This window comes from Rissa tridactyla, chromosome 9, assembly GCF_028500815.1.
Source record: "Rissa tridactyla isolate bRisTri1 chromosome 9, bRisTri1.patW.cur.20221130, whole genome shotgun sequence".
Lineage (NCBI taxonomy): Eukaryota > Metazoa > Chordata > Aves > Charadriiformes > Laridae > Rissa > Rissa tridactyla.
Window position 1 is genome coordinate 33733044 of NC_071474.1, and position 24013 is coordinate 33757056.

The window sequence follows — 24013 nt, forward strand, 5'->3', positions numbered from 1 at the left end:
TCTTAAATAAATCAGATAAAATAGGCCAAACAATACCATTAAATGCCCAATTTATTTAATTATGTATATTACTTATTTCTATTACTAAAACCTTCAGATTTTGCAGTGTTAACTTAGTATCTCCAGTATAACATCACAATATGTGACTGCAATGCATGCATATTCATCACTGAGAGGTACAGTACTGTAATCACAAAATCTGCTATATTAAATGCAGTTGAACTGTTTGACTCCCAGAAGAACTATACCAATTCACAATGGTATTATTTACATCAGAATTTGATTAAGTTAATTTTGTAATTTAAACTAGTACAGAAAGCCAATGCAAATCCAGACTCCTGTGCATTAGGGATAAATTCACACCTGGATGCTAATTTGGATTGTGTACTGGATAATTGCAATTGTGTATTGTAAACTCCTTTGAACTCCTCTAGTGTAATGCTATAAGCCAGTGGTTCTCAAACTTATTAAGGGGGAAACAGTAGTTCACAAGTCTATGGCAAGTAGTCCATAAATTGCAGAAAGGAGGAGTTAGGTGGTTAGCCAAAAAAAGGAGATTTTGAAGACTTACAGCTTCGTACTAGAAATTTCTGGTGTAGTATTTCCCCCAGACGGAGCACTGTAGCTCTACTATTGCACTGTTCACTCCCATATACATCATGGTTTCATCCAGTCTCTGGGGCCTGCAGCTAATTCTGATCAGAAAATTGTTTTACTTGTGCTGCAACTTACGAGTTTTTATGTGAGAACAATAAATTAGAGGACTGAAGTGGCCTCAGGCACAGACTATTTTTCCTGGATTTGAAACAAGCGTATAGGAACATAAAGGAAGAAGGGGAAAACCTGCTGTTTGTTTATTTACACCACCATTGGGAAGCTCCATTTCAGGGATTTCTATTTGAAAAAGTACCTTTCATATTCTGCAGAATTATCTCCTTGCTTTTCGGCTGGTAGGGGATTGGGGAGTAAGAGCTCTTTAATAACTTGGCTCTATTTCTTAAAGAACTATTAAATTAGTACAGACAGATCTGACATGATTACTCTCCTGCTCACTTCTCCAGGAACTCTTGTTTAAGAGGGGCATATGTCTGAAATTTTTAGCTGACACGATCTTTTTCTAGGCATTAGCTTGTTTGTAAGTTAAGTTTGAAAGAAAATTAAAACTGTAAGAGACTAACATGCCCCAAATTTAAAGAAGACAGCTGAATGAACTTCAGCAATAAATAGGATGGTTTCAGGAAAACCTTGAGTAACTTGCTTCCTTATATTCCATATGTAAAAATACAGATATGCACCCTGAAATTTGCATATAATCAATAGATATTTAATTCAGAATACTTCAGTTTTCAAACAGTTTCTTTTTAAGAGAAATATTGTGTCAGAATCTTTCAGGTCTTTACTTGGAAAATATTGGAAGTGACCCCTACAAAATCAATCATCATTCTGTTTCAGTGGGTAGCAGATATTTGTTACATTTTTGAATGAACGCAAAAGATTTATGGGAGTTATTAAAATTGCAAAGTTAACCCAGTTATTCAAATCAAATGTGATCAAATTATTCAGCCTAAAATAGGAACTTTTTTTAATTTAATGTTTGGAGTCCATGAGGAGATTGTAAATGCCCTGCACTGTATAATTCAATCACATGAAAGTTTTAAATAAAGTAGATATTGTAAAACAACTGAATATTAAATCCAATGCTATTTTCCTTAGTAGTATTAAAGCCATAAACAGGTTATGCACAGTATGGTAATAGATGAAGCACTTCTGGGAAATAAGGCTTTTAATAACCTTGGAGTACCCCATGACCATGGCAAGTGAAAGATAAGCTCATCAATTTCATTATTAATTCATTTCTAAGAACGCAACTATGCTCATGTAAGACCTGACAAAACAGCATGAGCATCAATTTTGCAAACTGAAGTCTGCACCATGCAACACAGCAGGCAAAATTCAGCTACAACAGAGTAACTCTATCTGCTACATACAAATCAATTACTACCCATTGGTAAACAATTCTTTCAACAGCAATGCAGTATTAAATGCAGAGTAAAATATTCTGGAGTGGAAAAAAATTATTAAACAGCGAATCTGAAGTAAGAAACTGGAAAAATGGCTATTAAAACTGGTGGTAAATGCAGTTGAAGAAAGGGTATAGGTTCCCCACATAGTGAATAAAGAAATGCTATGTTCCTCTCCATATTAAAACTCCTTTCCTTTTCAGCGTAGCCTTCTGTACCCTTCTGCCAGCATAGAAAATCCAGTTAAATTTTGTGGTGACAGCGGGAGTGTGAGATACCATGCTGAGTATTTGCCCTGTTTCCTCAGATTACATGGTTAGCAATTCTCTGGGAAGACAGAGATTTGTGAAATTAGTATTTTAAGTAAATTTTTCATCTATGAATCTTGTTTACTTATTTCCAGTTCCACACAGGATATCTGGGAGAAGGAATTCCAGAAAGCACATAAAGGCTGCAGGGGATGCCCAGGGATTTTACAGAGGTAGCACAGTAATCCATCATCTGGGCTGAGGAGCGAATCACCATTACTCTACAGGAACAGCATTTCTGAAGGAAAAATACTGCAAAAAAAATTATTTCAAGAGGAAGTTCACCCTTCGTCCTTTCTCATGGGAAGCAAACCCAAAATGTCAGGAAAAGGCTCTCGTAAATTCCAAACTAACACGGCAGTATATGAAAATATATCCCAGCACCTTTCCAACTGTTACTCTCCACGAAGGCTGTAAACTGTCATAAAGGCACCTTCGTTGGCTCCCCAGTGTAGAAAAAAATCAATGAATATTGTAAAAGCTGTTTATTGAATGTATGTCAAGACTTCCTGGTTTTCCTTGAGTGAGAACATTTTATGGTATAGTAGAAAGATATGATGAATGGCACTTCAACAAATGATAGCTATCGAAGTAGCTAAAATCAAGGGAGAAACCATGCATAGTTAAAAATAGTAAAAGATCCTCACGTCAGTTTTGGATCAAACAAAGCTCAGCCATGTTACATTACTGAACAATGAAACATTAATATCGGAAAAAATATTTTTCAGCAAATTTAGATCCTAAAAATGACAGCTAGCTACAGTGAGATGCTCCTAAGAACTGAACCTCATCATCATCATCAGTGGATGACGAACTGGCCTGAAATGTTTCAATACAGCCAGTCTTATACATCAATACGCTATTTCTTGAAGGGCCATGTAAACCACAGAATATAAATGTTCAATTTAAAAATAATTTGTAGACATTAATATTCCAAAGAAAAAAGTCCAGCCATATCCTGAGGTAGTTGCATCTTTCTAAGTCTGCGAACAGAAAGAACTAGCTAAATCTCAAAGTTTTAGCAGTCTATGCCAGGAAGGATTTAAGACTTCAAAGTATGTTAACATTGTCCCATGTGTCCTTGCTTTTTACCTCAGCTGGGAATAAACAAATTACTGAAGTAACAGAAGGAGGTAGAACATTTGACTCCGAGGATCAAAGATACCTCTCCACCTTTATCTAACCTCTGTCTTCATCACTGAATCACAAAATAGAAGCACAGAGTAATTTAGAAGAGCTCTCAGGAGGTCGTCTGCTCCCACACCCCACCCGCAGCAGGGCCAGCTTTAATGTTGGATCAGGTTGTTCAGGGCTTTGTCCAGTCAAGTTTTGAACGCACTCCCAGCACATCCAAGGACATTTAAAAACACACAGCAGTGCCAACAACTGAACTTTGCTAGTCTCTGTTCCTTGTTAGGACCGTGATACAATAAATAAAATTAATTATTACTGGGTTTTTTGTTGTTGTTGTGGGTTGTGTTCTTTGAGGTTTTTTGGGTTTGGTTTGGGGTTTTGTTTGGTTGGTTGGTTGGGTTTTTTGAGGTTTTTTTTAAAGTCTGTCATGAAAAATAAATGCATCTCATTAGTTCAATCCCATTTCTGTTAAAAAAAAAAAAAGACTTCAAATTGCTTTTCTCTGGCGTTAGGTCATGTGATGTTACTGTGGATTATCAGCAGAGCTAATTTAAACCTATCTTATCCCATCATGCGGCTATGCTCTTAAGTGTGAGCTTTGGTACGTGTACATTTGTCATGGTTTCAGCTGGGACAGGGTTGACCTTCTTACTAGCAGCTGGTATAATACTATGTTTTGGATTTGGAATAAAAATAGTGTTGGTAAAACAGTGATGTTTTTGGTTGTTACTACGCACTCAAGGCCTTTTCTGCTCCCTTACGCTGCCCTGCCAGTGAGCAGGCTGCGAGTGCACAAAAAGTTGGCAGGAGACACAGCCAGGACAGCTGATGCCAACTGACTAAAGGGATATTCCATCCCATATGACATCATGCTCAGCATATAAAGCTGAGGGAAGAAGAAGGAGGGGATGTTCGAAGTGATGGCGTTTGTGTTCCCAAGTAACCATTAACATGTGATGGAGCCCTGCTTTCCTGGAGACGGCTGAACACCTGCCTGCCCATGTGAAGCAGTGAATGAATTCCTTGTTTTGCTTTGCTTCTGATTCTCTCCCCCATCCCACCTGGGCGGAGTGAGTGAGCGGCTGCATGGTCCTAGTTGCTGGCTGGAGTTAAGCCACAACAGCATTGCTTTTACATACCAGAAACTTGTATTCCACATTAATCTTCCCAGCCCTGATCAACAAAAAATTAGAAGTGTGGTAAATTTTATGCCCATTAAAACCCAAACATTCTAATGAATGCAGATGAGACCAACACAACTAACTTCCCTAACACACCTTTGCAGAATTGTGCCATGTGGCATGACAGAAAATTCCAGCAAACAAATTGAGCCACACAATGTAATGCTGTACATGCTAAAATCAAGGGGGGACTAAGTGGGCTGTACTGAGAACACTATCAATCAGCATTACATCATGCTCCAGGAGTATATTTCTGTGTTACATTAAATATTATTTTCAATTATTTGAGTACCATGATAAAGAACACAGAACTTACCTATTCATTTCTTCAAGGCAGTCTGTTGCAAAGTAGAAGCTTTTTATTTTGGGGTGGCATGCTTTGAAGGCACTATAAAAATAACCACAAAGAATGTTATCGTTCAAACAACTTATCTACAAATATACAAAACTGACGTGCTCTACAATTCTTCAGCATGTTACAGGTTTCATAGACATTTTGAATCTTCAGCCTGAATCTCTTGCTGGATAAACTTATAGATGGATTCCTACTGATCTGATTGCAAGCCTAAGTGGTACTTTGTAAAAATTTTGAAAGCCCTTGAATGACTTTGATTCTGCAGATATACACGAATTTATCCAAATTTTATTTGACGTTTATAAATGAGGAAGAGAAGGAATATAAAGATGGATAACCAGCCAGTAATTGCATTCAACTGGAGACAACATTTAAAATACAATTCTCTTTATTTATCCATAAGACTGTAAGATCTCCAGAATAAACTCAAATAAAGGAATGTTTCCTGAATTTGATACAAAGTATTTTTAATCAATAATTATAATCTTAATTCAATTTGAGTTTAACAGAAGCAACATGGAAAGTTCTAGGGAATATAAGTGGCAGTTTTTCTTTGTTTGGAAGTAGGCAATAATAAAGCTGTTCCTTGGGTAGTCTTAACTCTTTAAATAGTCACATCTAATTCCAGCAATTGCTTTGTCAAGTTACTCTAAAGCCAGCCATATCCCAAGTACTTTTCATCTTAAGCTACTAAGGGAAGCAGTATCTTCCCTGCAATCAACAGGAGTCATTAATAATTAATGCTTCTTCATCTTCCATGTAGCAAATAACAGAGTTGCCAATATTTAAATTTAAACCTTATGTTTATTTTTACATTATAATTTGTGCTCAATTTTATGTATCTATGCATTTTTTTTTATTGCACAGATTGTTCTCACAGATAGCTTTTCATTCAAGAAGTCCTAGCTGTTTGGGGTCTCCCCCTTTGGCGATTTTAAATTTATGCAAAGTTTAATTTATAGAATGAAGTTCTTTGAAAAAAGCAAGTTAAATTAGAAATCACTGGAATAGTTCCAAAAGCCTATCACAACAGGTTTAACTTGATTCTAAAAGTCTTTACTGTTTCACTTGTGTAACTAGTACAATATTAGTAGTATAGTATACTATATTCTTGGCTACACTGACCTGAGGTACTGAAGAGTAGGATGACAAAAGGTAGCTGTAAGACTGACATTGCTCTGTGCATTGCTAATGTTCCTTCTCCTTCCTCACATGTCAATTCCTTCACCAGCCACTTGGCCGGTGTAATTCAATTCTATATTACTGATTTCATGGACAAGGTCTGATTCTTACTTTAGGCTGCCTATATACAGACATCACTACATTGCACTCTGGTCTATTCAGACTACATGCATGAGATAATCATTAAGCTCAAAATCTTACGGCATGGATGATTATAGTTCACATAAAAATGCTTTTATGTGGTATAATTCCTAAGCTCTCCCTCAGTTGAGCAGTTATTTGAAAACTGCTAAGAACAATAATCATATTTCTTACCTTTTTTTTGTGTCAATATAACTGAAAGAAGTATTGCTATCAAGGAAACCACAAACTCAGAGTATCAAAGACTATTATTTTGATTAGTTGGCAAATGTTAAAAAACTCGACGCTATCATTCGTAACATTTACATTAAAATACTGAAATTTATATGGTAATCACCAGATGTAAGAATTAGATTAGGAATCATTACACATGGCATCATGAAAAACCTGTGATGCAACATTTCTACTATTAATAGCTTAAATGCAAATGAGTATTATATTAATTACTGTGACTTATTGCAGTTTTCAGAGACAAAAATGAAAGCTGAGGAACTTCACTTGGTCACACTGGTTTTCTTATATATGTTATTCATACAACTGTGTACAGAAACAGGCTTTCCTATCAAAGGTTCTACAGAAGAATGAGTTAACAGCAGAGTCGTATTTGCGTGCAGTTTGCTTTTTCATGAGATTAGAGCTATGCTAAAGGTAAGTTTACCTTTGCACAGAGGGTGTTCAGAAAACACCTTAATTCCATAAAAGATGACGTAAGAGGTATTTAATTATTGTTTTGGCATCTGGACATTGATAATTTCAACTTCAGATCCTCATCTCCTTAGCTGCTTGTATTTTGCAAATGAAAATAGTGAGTACATGGCAAATCCCGAATAGGGAGGAAGCTTTTCTGATGCCCACTAGATGGCATACGCTTGTTAATTATACCTACTGAATTTTAAGATTTTAACGCAAGAGATTTTCATCATTACATCAATACATACATTTTAAATATACTCTGATCAAATGTATTATTTCTTTTACCCAATTAATGTAGTACGATTTTAGTGTCAAATATTCTTATCATTCTTAGTCTCCTACTTCTTAACGTGGAACATTTTACTCCCCTTCTGCCAGCTGTCTACCAGCAACTCCAACTGCTATACCAAAACAGATGATATCTCTCTGTCAATAGGAAATATGAAATGGTTTTGTATATGTCTTTATGCACACACATATATATTAGTGGTACATTACATGTTGTTAATTACACAGTAATTAACAAATACTATACCTCCTTACAGAACTTAATTTTTAATACTCAAAATAGAAAGTAATTTCTAAACAAATACTTTCGCTTTCTTATACTATTTAAGCATGATATGCTATTTTCTCGGATGTATTTTACTGCGATATCAGCACTCTGTTTTCAGTTGGTCTAAATTCCATGCAACATCTCCACCTTCTAGTGTTCCATTTGCCCAACCATCTTCCAGTTCTGAGATTTAAGTATTGACTCGAATTGGAGAGGATTATGTGGTGGATCTAAAGATTCTAATCCTCTTGATTAATCCTGTTAAAATATCACATGATGGAGTTTCTGCTTGTAAATAGGATTATTTTCCTAGACGGGAAATTTACATCCATAAAAGCATTAAAATGCCAATACTGGGGTTTCAAAGTCAACCTTTTAAAAGTTAGAATATGTCAGAGTTAGTGTGATAAACAGAACTTAAATTTGGCTCCACCATGCTCTTGTAATGTGATACAATCTATGATTATGTATTTGAACATTACATTCTCACAGGAACCATATCTCAATTAGTTTACAGAGTGGATTTGCTGGAGAGATGAATCAGGATTATGCAAAACATAAGGCTACTTTCTGTCTCAGTTGTTACGGAATTTGTGAATGTGTGGTAAAACACAGGAAGAGCAAGAGTTTTTTCAAGGGTAAATCAGCTAAATGCTGCAGGTCTTCCTGCTTATGCAAAGGAGTTCTCACGTGCTAAGTCACAGAAAACAGACTTAATAATTGGTTACTACATGAATGTTCCTTAATATCTTTTTGCCTGATATTCTGATAATTTACTGAAATGGTGAGCACCTACAGCTGCAATAATGTATTGTACTGTTATATACTTACAAACTCTGAAGAAAACAGCTCTTTATTGTTATGAAATGGAAATTCCAATTCTGTGGAAACTTTTGATTTAAATGGTTTGCAGTTCTGTTTCTGGGCTGCAAAATGTGACAATAAATCCATCTTCATCTCCCAGAAGTGTCACAAGGATTATTATTAGAGAAGCATGTAGACACACTAGCATTAAGAACTACAGAAAAGTCTCCAGGGAAATAATTCTAGATGTATAGAAGAATATGAATAATGCAGAAGAACGATAGTTGTATTTTTACCTTTCGCTTGTTTTGGAGGGCCCAAAACTGGATGCAGTAATCTAGATGTGGTGTAATGAGTATCAAGTAAAAGGGAGTAATCTCTTCCTTCGTCTACTGCCTGCACTCCAGCTAACACAACCCAGGAAGCTGTCACCCTTCTTTCCTGTGAGGGCTCGCGGGTGGCTCAAGTTTGGTTTGCTGTCTATTGAGACTGTCAAGTCCATTTCAGAAGAAGTAATAAAAATACTGAAGCTATAGCAACTTTTAAGATATAACTTTATGTCTACCTATACTATATATACTACCTATATGGCATTTTATGAGAATTCTGACTGCACAGTTTCAATATGAAGTGCCAACAGTACGGCATACGGTCTCATAAATTTAAGACCTAAGTTTGCATTAATTATGCAATTAAAATTTTCACTAGGTGGAGATTTTTGAAAGTTCAGGCAAAGCACTAGTTAACAGCCATTAACTATATACCTAGTGCCATTAATCTTTAGTCTTGTCGATCAGTTTCATCATGGGGCATTATAAATATCTTTAAAAATAACTTGTTATTCATGTCATGCCACATCACAAAAAAACCTTAAATAACTAAGATTTCTAATACAGTATGATTATTTTTGATCGTGAAGATGCAGGTGTTGCCTAAAAGCAATGGAAAGTTTTTCACTGTCAATGCGAGAAACCTCCTCTCACAGGGACAAGGTCATTCTACATCCAAATATAGCCTAGAGAGCTAAACCAGTCTGAGATAATGTCATGATTCGTATAATAATCAGGGTACCTTCGTTAAATGCATTAGTGAGGCAAATCATCAAACCGTCCAGAATAACGCATTCAATTAATATATATTCTTGTGAAAGCTTTCTTAAGGCTATTTCATTCAGTGTATACTATGGACATCAGTGACAATATTTCTATAAAACAGCATTCTTCGTCTGACAGCACAGTGGAAGAGGCAAATCTAATCATTATTCTAGTAAGACTTCAAATCCTTTTGTTCAATAAGGTTTGAACATATCACATTGATGGCTCTGAAAATAACAGAAATTTGAGCAGAAATTCCAACCTGAACCATTCTGTGATTCTGTGAAATCCAAGCTGACTACCAAAATGTTCTTAGTTTTCTTTTGAGACAGCTGAAGGAAAACTAACGCTGCGATTTTAGCTGGATTTTTCAGGCAATTTTAATTTAAAAGAAAGTAAACCTACCAAAAAGAAGAAAAATTAAAGAACTAGGTTTCTTTTCCCTGTCCTTATTTAACTGTCAAGGTAACTGCTTTACTAGCTTTTGCATTAATGTTAAAATGGACTCAATCATATAGAAGTAAGAACAAAACCAGATTTATATTTTCAGGTTTCAAGCTTGCAATGAAGTTTAGGTTACATTCCAGCACCTACTAAAACCCCCCTATTAAATGAAAAAGATAGCCTAAAGTGGAAAGAAGCGAGAATGGATCCTGTAAAATCCATCTTTCCCTAACTCTCTGAAAAGGAGGCAAGAAAATCCTAACTGAAACGTTTCCCTCTAGTCTAGCAGAGAGAATAACGAAGTATGAGTTAGAACTTTTCCAAAATATGTTGGGTCAAAATGGGTCACCATCACCTTAATTTTATTTGTAAAGGGAATGCAGAAGAATCAAACCACAGGAAGTTCTCCCTAGGCTCACCAGAACCATTAGCTTTTCAGTGGAATCAGTCGATGGCAATCGTGCTCAGTCCTGTCCTTGGTAAGACAAATAGCAGAGGCTAGGTAAATGCTTTCGAAGTGTGCTTATAGAGGCTGTGGATTAGAGGTGGCTGCAACACAAGCAGGGTCCTCCGTTCGCATATGCTGGATATACTGAAACGTAAGTGAGCGTAACACTGCATTTACTTTCTCTGCAGTTTTCAGATGAGCGGGTAAAATAGTGGTAAATTTAAGGTGTAGTTTTTGTGATGGCATAAATATATAAATGATAGTGCATGAAGGAAGAAATCAAAGGGAAATTCAGTTCAGCGAACAAAGGGAATACTATTAACGTCTTCATTATACTTTTACCCCTGGATCTACCTCTTTTTGAAAGGATTCAAAGCCTGAAGGTACTCAGTTTTCAGTAGTGTGTAAAGTTTTAGTTAATCAGACTTTTTCCTGTGCATATACCCTACAGAAATTGTTCTCTAAGAAGTGTTCTGAGAAAATGTGTTCTAACGCTTAGAGCAAAACTCTGGAAGCTATTTCTAGCTGTGCACAATGACCTCCTGTTTGATCTTGGTTAATTCACTGAAATTTGTTAAGTGTTTTATATTCTAACAAAAGGGTATTATTTTTCCTGTATTTTTGTTCAATATCATTATTAATATCTACTCATTCCTCAGAGGAAGTTACAGTGCTCAGTTCATGTTTAATTTCTATAGCAATACCCTTAGCTGAAAGGAGTAATAGAAGTATAAATTCACCGTTTTCTAATTCTCAGACAGACATTAATAATGCCTCCTGACAAGAACAAGCAATTGAAGAAGTGTGTTTTTCTGATGAGTAATCTCTATTGTAATTCATATCTTCAGTATTTTTATTGTATACGTGATCATAGTTGTAGGACTTGTATTCCTGCAACTGCATTTAGTTACCGGAAAAGCACAAAAAAAAATCAGTATGCTTAGTTATAATTAGGAAAGCTTTAGTAAGAGAGTTTGTAGCTCTTCATGGCAGCAAGTGTTAAAAATCCAGATGCAGCATACAGAAGACACATGCAAGTAATTCAGGAGACACTGTCAAGGCACTAATCTCAAAGCATTAGAACTGTTCTGTTAAACCTGCTGTTTGACAGCTATGCATTCCAGTCCCAACACTGCTTGCAAACAATTTCCAGTGAGTGTCTGTTATTAAATATGCCTTAAGGGTGGCAAAGCTTAGCATATGCTTTTTTTTACTGGGATCATAATGCAGTAGGAGCAATATGCACATTAGCAATAATGCAATGTTCATTTTGCATATGGAACCTAAATATTTTAGCAGTTGAGAATAACACAATATTGGGTAAGTAAGCTTCCTCCATAAGGGAAAAAACGGAGATTACATTCAGCATCCCTTGCTATGATGTTTTTAATGGTATTTCCTATGGTAATTGTTTTTTGCACTTGATATTTATCAAGATGGCTATACTGAACTTAAGAAAGTTTTATCTCTTGGCTAACGTATTCATTACTTTTTGCTTTACTTATTTAACTGAAATGGTAACTGGGCTGTCTGCAAAGCTGACCAAAGAGTTATGGAATTTACATTAAGTTGTATGTTTCATAATAAAGGGAAACACTGAAGCTCAAGTGGATCTATTATGTATTATTTACAAATTTCAAGGTTTTCTGTGTAGCTTCCTTCTCTGGGTTTGCAAATTTTCAGTACTATACATAGAATACTTCCAAGAGCGATCCCTTAATTTATAAACATAATTGACATATTACTTACTGTTTTCTTCTGCATTCAATTGCTCTATCTATTCTGAACTCAGGTAAACTAATGAATCCTTCTGCTTTTTCATCCTATCAAAAGAGAAGGGAAAGGGATGGTGAAGAAGAACATAAAGAAGAGAGAAGTGAGCAGTAGCCATTTGGGTCTTACACTAAGAACAATCATCCAATCAATACTGAACATATTTTCTCCATAATGTTTTTACTTAAAAAAAAAAAAAAAGTATTTACTTCATCATACAATGTCAATAATTTTTATGAGGTAACTAAACTGACAGTTTCTCAAAGGAGCTGCAGTCATCCTAATTCCCCTTTGCTGAAGATTACAGAAAACCTTTCAGCACCAAACACAGCACTGAAAATAGCATTCAAGACATCAACAACCACAGAGAAGAATTCTCAGTTTCTTCATCATATAGTCTACATTTTCAAACCGTTTTGTGGATGCCTCCTTTTGAAGTTACCATTGTGCAGACCATTTGCCCTGCTAATAATAATTGAGGAGGTTCCTACAGTGAGCTCACCAGTGATTAAATGGAAAAGTAATAACTAGACAGTATCTCTGGTCACTTTTTGCTTCTTTTGAAGTAATTTACCGGGAAAAGCAAGGAGGCATATTAACACCAGCCAGCTTTTGGAAAAGTACTAGGAAGTGTACTATGAATTATGGCTTGGCTGTAAACAACAGACTGAAAAACAGTGGGACACATAATGACTACCACCTTGCTTGTAACAATGTCAAACAAACAAAACATACAACGCAAAACCTGATGGCCTTTATCACCCACAGCTTGAAACAATATGCTGTTTTGCGCTGACAAGAAAATACTAAAACTGAGGATAATTATGCTAGTAAAATTGTCCTTTTGAAGAAAGTAGAAAATACGTACTAAAATATCAGTAATCAAAGCAGGCTGTACACAGACAGTTTAGATCAGGCGCTGAGGCTCAATGCATACAAATAGAAGAATTTTTGGCTTCTTCCCACCATTATTTTTAACTACATATATGCCGATTGCACAAGCGTAGGCCCAGTCATTTTCAGTAACATTTCACCAAGAACAGCATTTTACATATCAGAACCTGCAAACTCCAGACTAATTCAGCAAAAACCAAGAGGAACATCTCCGTAAAAATAACTTTCAGATAAAGAGATCTACAAATTCAGAATTTCACGTCTGCTGCACATAATGCTTAACTAACATGAATGGTTACACTGTATACGTCTCCCCACACAACTGAAACTCAGGAGAGCTGCACATGAACACATTGTTAGTCCAAATAAATAATATCTGTGGAAAAGTATTAACTACTGACGTATTCATTTCTTTAAGAGTGCCATGAACATTTGCTATTTTATGAAGCTTGGACATGGACTTTGCAGACTTTAAAAAATAATTTCATTTGAAATAGTTCCAGCTAGAGAACCCCAGACCTGGCAATTAAAGTGGCACTTCACTAACATATCCTACCATGTAGTAAAAATAGACTTTTTTCAAAAGAATGATAAAGTTTAAGGTTTAATTTTGGCTTTTGCCAAACATAAATTATACTTACATTCTGGTTTGTGTACCAGTACAAGGACGAATCCTTCAGAATAAACCAGTACTTCTTCCATTTCTGTGTGAAATAACCTTTGGCATCCTTTTTCTTCCATAGCCAGCCTTCACAATCTCCGTGCCCCAAGTCTTTGCAGGAAATCCGTCTTCTGCTCCCACTCGTTAGAGAGCTCCCTGAGAACGTGACAATAGTGTGAGACATCTCACTGAGTGAAAGAGTGAAAGAACTATTCTTCTCAATATAAACACACTACTAATTTTTAATGAGGATTCAATTCAAAATCCTTCAAGCCAAATCCTCTCCAGTTTCAGGGAGAGGAGACTGAATGAACAATTTCCAAATTCAACAGTGCTCTGCAATTTTTGTTTCAGCATGAATACAAAATAAAAAGGGCCTGTTTTGTGTAACAGATTATTTCATCTCTAGAGGGTTCATTCCTCTTAGGGCTGCATTTTTATCTGATTAAGATAGACATCATAATTCCAAAGTAAAACCTTATTATAGCCCTCAATCTGAAACTCAGAGTACGATATAATCTGTATACAGATGTAAACACTACTTCTCTATATCTTCCCTTACTACTTATAGCAATAGAAGGCCTGTCAAATTCTGGGATTTTTTAAACTCAATTTTTATAGTCAGTATTTATAGTCAATAAAAAAGAAAGATCATCCACTTCCATAAAAATGCACATGCTTACATTTCTTCTATCCTGAATTTAACTGAAAACAATATTTTAACTTTACTGCATCCTGTTTAAAGGCAGAGGACCAGGAAAAGGTGGGTTTTTTGTTGTTATTTCCATACATCCTAATTGAAAGGCTTAAGGTTTTAGTGTGCCTTGTAAATATCAATAAGAACAGTTTTTTTTCTTAATTATGGTATAATTTTTCCTGAAAAAGACTCTGTACAGAATTGCCTTAAAATATTAGACATTTTTCTGTGAAAAATGAAGTTTATATTGCTACAAGAATTATATTTCTCCTACAGCTGTGAAAAAGTGAAGAAATTTAGATAACATTAACATACCATCCTTTTTGTGCAACATTCCACAACGTTCTTAACATTTTGCTTATTTTAGAATAAGATACTGTGCTGTGTCTTGGTCAGGTTTAGAAGGATTAAAATCATATAGTACAATAAAAGAAAAATTTTCATAGAAAGGAGACTAAACCAACAAATAGAATAAAAAGAGAGAGCTCACTGGCCATATACTTTCATACAAATTTATTATGCTGTAACTATTTTTCATATGTTCATTGTTTTAACAGTCTCAAATAGGCCACAAATAGATAAAGAAAGAGAGTAGAAGGAAATGGCAAAAAATACAGATACTGCCTTTCTTCTACTTAAGTCAGAGGAAATTGTACCACCAAGTCTAGCAATATTATACCTTATAACACATTTATTTGGTATTTTAATTTGGTATTTTACTTTGGTGTTTAAGATCAAATTTAGAAATATTTGAATTAAATTGAACTTTGGCATTTGATCCAGATCACTTATTATCAGAGAAGAATTCTCATTTTCTAGTTTCAAAATGTTAACCCAAATAAGTTACCTTTTGACCATTTTCTGCTTTTTACCCTGAGGGAAGCGTAATGGAATGACTGTAAGGAAAAAAAAAAATTTATGAAAAACCAATGCAGTAATAGTAGTAACATGAAACAGCTGGCATTCCCTACCACATCCATGGTTATCTTAGGGTATCACAGGATCTCATTTTTTTCAATTTTCTCTTACTACTGTTACAAATATAAATAAAACACAGTGGTAAATCTGAAAATTAAAATGACTTTTTTTTCAGTTATTAATTACAATGACAATCAAATCACTACAGATTCTTTGCATGAATGGTTATGCAGCAATTGGAAAAATCAGGATATAAACTCATATGAACGATCCAGTAAAATGAATGATACTTTGTTGTAGGTATACATGAAATAGTTATACAAATATTCATTCAAAAAGAAATATCCACTGCAAACATTATATAGTTTATGTTTAAAGTCATGTATTCAATAACACGTTGAAGTCACATTTTTTAATTGTTCCCAACCACAGGTAACAATTAAGTTTGTTAGGTTGGTAGGTTGACAGAATAACTCTGAGGAGAAAAACAATAAATTCTTTCTTTTGTGGCTACATTATAAAATCATTACAGATTCTTAAGAAAAACCTAAAAGCATCTCATTATTTAATCCTTTTAAAACAGGGGCTGCTGCTTAAAAGATGGTAAAGATTTACCTCAAACATGTAAATGCTAGGGGAAAAATTACACGTTACAATGAAGTAGCTGCCTGATAGGTAACTGATGCTGCCATTACCAGTAGAAAAAACAGTGTGATAAACCAGCAGATCCAGGCAAAGGGTAGCATAGAAAGGGCCATCTTTTTCATTTTCATGTTTTTCCTTTGTGACAGATAACACTCATCTCAGTGGAGGGCCTAGAAGAAGGGCACCTCTGTCACTGATAGGGGTGTCTCCATGCTACCTTAACTTGTGGTATGACTGCCTTCTCCCAGAGATCATCTGACTGCTTACCCTGCCTTAGGCAGCTCCTCCCCATGCAGTCAAAAAGCAAACACATGCTACAGAAGTCCTTATTAATAAGAACTGTGCTACAATGTATTTAATAAGTGCTTAAATTTCACCATATTAAAATTTAAAATAACTGATGATTATAATTAAAACTTTAAAAATTAAATTAATATTTAGAATAACAAAGGATTGCGGCTTAAGCACTATAGAGAGGCAACAACTGAAAACAAGAGTCCAACTATTGGAGAGGCAAAGTTCACTTGTAAATAAAAGTGAAGGAAGGGGGAGTTGTTTTGCACATGCACAGACCTGTTTGTAGCCCTTCTGCAAATTAGCCAGTTTACAGCATTGAACAGCATGAACAATTTCTAGTGACTTGTGGAAATCAGCAGTTCTTGACTCCTGAGAGTGCTGGCTCAGAGAACACCAGCTTTCTGTGTTCTCTTTATCTCAGACCGTTCTCCCAGTCAGTCACAGTATATGAATGATTCACAAAAATATTGTAATTCTGACAGGTGACAAGCTCTGTAAGTGTATATGCATTGTATCACTGTAAGACAGTACATATTCTCCATTTACTTGATAGCTGCAAATTTATCTCTTTGTTTTGAGCACCGGAGAAGACAAAGATTAATGCTTGCTCCTGTGCTACAGGAAATGCAGTAAAAAACAGACAGAAAATGAAAAAACTAAAATAAGTCTGTGAGAAAGTATTAAAGATGCACAGCAACATTGTTTTTTTAAATTGATATATTGTTAGCCACAGTACTGGTCAGTCATATTGTGCCAACTGGAGTTCTGTGGCGACTGTGAATGAAACGATCTGTTCAATCTTCCTCTTCCTGTATAAAAATGCATTAGGACAGAGCAGGCATCTGCTTCTGAAAAAGAGATCACCACATTTGTTCACAATTGAGGCTAAAAAATATAGTGATGAAATAAACCCCTATAATTAAATTACAGGTTTCATATGTGATTAAGTGTAAAGAACAGGAAGAAAAATGGGAAAAATGGAGGATATACACGTTAGGATAGTCACTGGAACCTCATACGCATCATTCAACAGAAAAATTTAAAAAATAATGAAAATACAAGCACAACAAATCAAGGAGAGCTGAAAATATTAGCTCTTTTAAAAACAGAAGTTAATTAGTCTTACTCTGTTTTGCTTATGCACACATACAATGTATTCAAAGCAAGAAAACTAGAGAAAGGGAAAGGTTTGCAATACTTTGGGAATCAGTGCTTAATTAGCACTGCTAACTTACAAAATTCAAGCTTCATATTCTAAGACATAAAGGAACTGCTATACAATTAACTTTGTGGTAAACACTGTAAAAAAACAGTCAGAACTTGCAACTTCAAAATGACACCGAGTTGCTACGGGAAACAGACAGATGATGGGAGAACATACTGTGGTTGTCAGCATTTAAGTTCTCATCTCAAAACCACAACACAAAGAATGTTAACCAAAATGCACACCCTTCCACCCCAGCCCAACAAGAAGTACACCATGGAAAAAAAAAAAAAGTGATAGAGTTGTCCTACATGAAGTTAAACTAATGAGACCTCAACATAATCACAGTGTAGTAGTAGGAGTGCTGTCACAGAATCGCCAAATGAAAAGTTATGCTGTGTTTAAAAAAAATGCCCTGGAGACGAGAGATTCAGTTACCTGTCAGATGAAGGGAACCAAGCCTATTAATGCGAAACTGCTTGAATGTATCTGCTGGTTTGAGCCTTAGGAGTTTTTAAGGAAAACCATTAACAAGTTGCAAATGCAGCCATCAGTGAATTCACTAGCAAAGTGCACAAATCACAGGGCCATAGTGCTGATTTTCTCACATTATATGTATTAGATTATTTGCAGTACCAGGATCCCTGGGAACAGCCACAGGTCCAACTGTTTTCCAGTGGAGGCAGCTGGCAAGGTAGGGATTGGCAGATAGAGGCAGCATATCAACAAGCACAATTGCACGTTTTCACAAAGTGCAGAAAATGTAGTCATACATCTTCCACCATTGTCACTGGTCTTTAGCCTCACTTTGTAAATATTTGGGAGGCAGAATGACATCTGGCAACTTTAAAAAGTTATTTAGCACCTACTTCATGAAAAAAGTGCTAAATTGGAATGAACACATAGGCATTCTATAAATGAAGGTTCTGTTGCTTGTCCTTTGCATGAAATATTTGTCAAAATACTAAAAAAAAAAAGTCTAGATATTTTCCATTGAAGACCTTCAAAATCGGTACCATAAAAACCTTTAAAAATCTTAATCTCATATCTCCCTATCATAGTATTCACACTACTTAAATGTTTTAAGAGATTTTAAAATTGTCTTTTCCTCCAGTGCTACCTTCCCTCCAGACCTCCCTTCCAATCTAGACATTTTCTATGATTCTCCTCCCAAACTACTACATAACTTAGAACACATACTAAGGTTCCTACTAAACTTAACTAGCAGTACTGCATATACACACTGACCTGCTGTGGTTGCAGTACCTATTTTCTCAGTATGGAAATTATTCCTACCTTTTTATTTTCAGATGTTAAGTATATTTTAAAAATAGACAATTAATTGAACTGTTGGGGATTTTTTTTTTTTAAAAAAAGTACATTTATAAATTGTTACCTTCCTCATGGATGTGCTTCCTTGGCGGTCAATGGCAGAACTAGCATATCTAGGACAGAGAGGAAGAAAGATGTCAAATAACTACAGAAAAAAGAATAATAATCTGAATAAGCAGTGCATATACACATACATTCTATGCATTTCCAAATGTATACTTACAGATGTAATGATGTTTCAAAGTTATTTAAGATGTAGCACTTAAAACATGAGGCCCTTTGGAAATGTAACCATTGTTTTCAATGAACAGTGCTAATGTTATTAAGAAACACAAAACCATTCTTAATATTCTGACTCAAGAACACATAAATAATATGAGAATATCTGGTTCTGATTCAATCACTGGCCTAAAAATACTCAACCCCGATCAGCTGAAATGCAAAAGCAACTAACACAACTCCTTCCTCCTCAGGACTAAACTCTTACGACATAAATCATTGGTTCTTTGTTGCAGGACTAACTCTTATTTGCACGTTTCTTTCAGCATCACCAACGTTTAACACAGGTATGGTGGATTCCTACTGTCCAGACTAAAATGGGAAAGAATAAGTAAAACAGGAAAAAGTTAGAAGTACAAATTAATAATTTAGCAATTTTGTTTTAAGAATAATTTGCATTTTAATACATAGCAGCTTAGAGATACATATTTGAACTAATATTCTGACCTTTAGCAAAGACTCATACGTGTTCCATATCTTGCCAAGTTGGTTCCTTTGCATGTCATTACAGAATCAAATCAAGGATAAACAGAATTGCTTAGTATGTGGCTTTCTTTGAGTCACTTTTTGGCTAGCTTAACTTCAGCAATATGTAAGCATGTGCATAAACACCCAGACATTAATAGGTGTGTAACTATCTGGCCAAATTTGACATGACTGTCAGATATGTTTGCCAGATACAGAGAAAGTCTAATATCTTCTTTTGTTCTGTTCTTTCCCCACCACCTCCTCTTTCAAATTCTGAAAGCACTTAAACACAGGAAATCCATAAAGACCACAGCCATTCAGTAGTTAACTAGAAAATTTAAATCATCAGAAAAATATTTTTGCAGGACTGATATCCTAGCAGTATCTTTTTGGCTGGCAAAGAAGGAATGCGAGTTAGTTACATTTTCTATTAGAAGGAAGTGTGGTGACCACACTGATGTAAAGAATAGAAACTCTTAGCAACAAAATGAACACCAAGTAAACTTTCCCAAACCAACTTCAATGTGGGCTCCAACTCCTGCTACAGTTTAGTTGTTAACGCTTTTTAACATCAATATCCCTGTATTAAAGAAACCGTCATGCTGCTCAATTTGCAAAAAGGCTATTGCAGAGCACAGTTTGAAGTTCTAAATCCCTGGAGAAGGTCCAGGCAAAGTCTCACTTTTCTGAAGATGTGTGGTTAGTGTCCTGACACAATGGTACTGTAAAATATTTTAGGTTAGAAAGGGAAAAGCCTGAGAGAGTCCCAGTTCAGTAGGCCAGTTTGTGAATTTTTCATTTATTAAGGGGACTTTTTCTGCGTACCTTTCTCATATAAACAATATGCATACAATAACTTGTATATATAGTTAGTAGCAGTTGTATTCCTAAATCCTTTTGAAATGCTACAATAGTCAAGGCTGTTAGGTAGGTGCAGACGTAGCAGTGGTCCTCCAAAATATTTAATAGCGTGCAGTTCTGATTCTTTAGCATTAAAGAGGACAGAGGGAAACTGAAAAGAAACTCATCTAACTGTATCTCAAGGCAACCCAGGGCAATGCTATGGGAGTTTATGAATGCAGGAGTGTTCTGAAGGGAATAAATAGGAAATAAATATTCAATGTCTTCTTGAATAAAGGAGCTGTGGAAGTTATATAAAATTAGCAGCTAGCTTCTCTTGTTTTGAACGTTTATTCATTAACACACAATTAAGTTTTTGGCATTCACAGCACCCTGCAGCAAAGAGTTCCATAACATTTTACTACAGAGTGCCACGGATACCAAAAACTTACACAGACTTTAAAATGCAAAAATACTATCTATGGTATATGTGAGCTTTCTCCTGGAGTTCTCTAAAGGCTACAGAACAAATCAGGAAAGCATCACCAGTAGCCATTCCTTATACAAACAGTACTGGCCATTGATGGAAACAGGACACTGAATTAGGGTCAGATTTGTCTGTTGTAGCACAGAAATTCTTAGATACACAATTTCCTCTCATGCTTTCAAAAGAAAGAAAAAGGAGAAGTGGGAAAACCATAAAAATGTAAATGTTTTTGTGTATGTCATATAAATAGAAAAGGAGTGCAAGAATGGGAAAGGAATTGATGGGCATTTTAAACATATTCCCAAATTCTGTTGGTTATAACAACAATAATATTGGTCTTAAGTCAGCAAGACAGGAAGTAGCATTTTCTCATTTGATGATTTCCTTTGTTACGAGAAATCAAATTTACCACTAGAAAGAACTCCTGCATTGCCAGTTAAAAGCATATATCAGTCCCAAGCCAAAGGAAGTTTCCAGGCTGCGTAGATGGGATGCGTAACATTAAAATTAAAATCATAAACGTTAAATAGCCAAGACTTAAAAATTCTGAGCTGTCTGTAGATTAAAAGGATTGGAAGAAACAACTAAAACCCCAAAAAGTTAAACTTACAACATTTGGTAAAGCAATGGACAGATGCCCAAACCGCTGCAAGGCAGATTTTATCATTAATGCTCCATTTCTGTCTGCCCATGAGAATGCCATAAATGCACTTCAATCCTGCTGGGCATTTCCCCCCTGATTTCTGGTCTGGTTCTTTAATCATGGCTTTGACCCATCTGGAAAGTGTCAGTTTCGATGATTCCATTCTTTCTCTCAGCCAATATACAATATGAATAATACATCTGTGTTTTTATCTGAAAAGTCCTTAGTCAAGTTTTATTTGCTTCCATGCAAACACAATAATGCGGCTCCTTACAGTAATCACAGACTCTTACCAGCAAAAATGTTGTAAAGTTATAGAGGCAGTCTGCAATCAGACTTTTGATAGCTCTTCAAAAGCTGGCATCTTATGAAAGGTCAGAAATAGGTGTTCTGATGTACAACGAGCTTAATTTTTTTATTTGGGAACAGTTTTCAACAGTCTGCAGGAGGTTTTTTTCATTTTTTAAAAGGTTTTATGTCTATCAAATACTCCTCCCCAAATCTAATTATTCCTCAAATATTCAGATCTACAGATCACAGAAGAAGAAATACTGATCTTTTCTTCTCTTTAGACAAGTAAATTCCCTGTGTGGAAGTGACAGAACCAATTAATTTAGACATAGAGGAAACCTAGTATGTTGTCTATTCTGGTTGAATACTCCATATCATTTTTGCTTGAGTTATTCTTCACCTTTCTTTTTAGGAAAACAGTTGTTACAGAAGTGAAAGGGAAATGAATAAGGGGAGGGAGGGGGCGGTGGGGAGGAAAGGCATGTGCAGTGATATGTTTATAATGGCCTGGACTGATATTTCTCAAATTAATTTAAACAGTTGATCTTCTACTAAACACTTGTTTCCTTGTTTATGCATAATACCGCTTTTGAAATAAACTGCAGAATCTAGAAAAGGGAGGACCAATCACTTACAAGTAACTTACACCAATTTAAAGAAAAAATAACACATCAAACAATTATTGCAGGATGTTTCCAGAAACATTCATTAGATAATATGACAAAAAAAGGCAAAATACTAAGAAAATAACTGCAAAACTTTAAATCAAATTTAATTTTGTAATAAAATTCATTATAAAATACTTATTGCATCATACCATTTTCCTCAAATGGATTTCTGAGGTATTCCTATTTGACAGAAATATGAAGGACTTTAGTAACGTCTATTCTTAATTTGGATATGCTCTGCCTAGCTGTGTGTCACGTATTAGAATTTCTAGGGATAAAAATGTTGTCCCCCTCCTTATCTATTCTTCAGAACTTTTGAGTAAATTATATGTTGTAAGCAAACTGAAACAAACATAAAAATCAAAGAAGAATTAGAGAAATACAGGTACTAAGAAGCAAGCACAGATGAAGGTTAAATACAATGTGTCTCTGGTCTTAGTACTAGATGCACACTGACTCAGTATTCAATCAGAATGATGATGCTGAACACAGAGCTCAAGTGGAAAGGTTAACAAGAATGAGCTAAAAAAAGATGGAAATTACTTTGACCTAGGTGGAAGCAAAACACTGAGAATTTAAAGGACTCGAGTAGGTGTGGTAACTTCCAACTTGCATCTTAAAGGACGTGCAAATGAAGTGCAAGTCTAGTGATAAGATTTATAATCAGGATTTCAAATGAGAAACAGTGTTGTATAATTAGAAAATAGCAATAATGAATCTCTAGAAAACAAATTAGAATGGAAATATCTGGAAGTACAGGGGATAGCACAAGTACTATATTCCAGTTTCATGTATTTGATAAAAACTGTAAGAATCAGAATGTAAAGACATACCTGGTAAAAGATTTCAAACAAATGTTGAGAATTGTCACCTACCAAATACTGAATATGTGAAATCGACAGTGTAGCCGCATACATTGCTGCGCTTTTGCTATCAGAGCAGTTATAGCCACTTAGGAGCATCACCAGAATTCTAAGTATCCTGTGTTTTCTGTTCATACAAAAATTCCTCTTATAGCAAAGACAAGTGACTTGCTATTTCTTCCTGAAACAAGTATCACTAAGCAAGTGTAACTGTCAATACTGCCTCCATGTTGACATTCCTCTTTTCCTTTTGAGGAACATATTTTCATTTTCTACCACAGAAAGATAACAACAAAGCTTTAATTAGAAGTATTAATATAATAGAAATATTGATATAATTAGAAGTATTATAAAACTACTCTAGTTATAACAAACTGCTAATAATATTTACCATTGATTAAACAATAAATTTAAATACTAATAATTTCTTTGATTTGTATTTATTTATTTGACCGAACAGAGCAATACAAACTTATCTTTAGACTATTCCATTTTGCAATTAGTTTATAATCTACAAAATTTTCCAGTAGTTATAAAATGAAAACTCTTTGCCAGAATTTACTCTTGGAACAGAGATAATGGAGTATAAATTACTGGGTAGTGTATCTTATGTTCTGTCATGGTACAACATGCTCTGATCATTCTGATGGGACCTGTCTGGAATGTCCAAGTTGATGCACAGTCCATAAACA

At 35.2% G+C, this 24013-nt stretch overlaps 1 protein-coding gene across 1 annotated transcript in view; it reads right to left on the reverse strand.

Moving 5' to 3' along the window:
- The window catches only part of LOC128914972 (connector enhancer of kinase suppressor of ras 2-like), a 212579-nt gene that overhangs the window by 18512 nt on the left and 170054 nt on the right, over window positions 1-24013 (reverse strand). Inside the window, exons 16-20 of the mRNA XM_054214713.1 lie at window positions 18847-18895; window positions 15234-15282; window positions 13670-13845; window positions 12111-12184; window positions 4961-5032 (exon numbers count right to left, since the gene is read on the reverse strand). Of these exons, the coding sequence (XP_054070688.1) occupies window positions 4961-5032; window positions 12111-12184; window positions 13670-13845; window positions 15234-15282; window positions 18847-18895 (420 nt within the window). The remainder of the gene's footprint in view (window positions 1-4960; window positions 5033-12110; window positions 12185-13669; window positions 13846-15233; window positions 15283-18846; window positions 18896-24013) is intronic.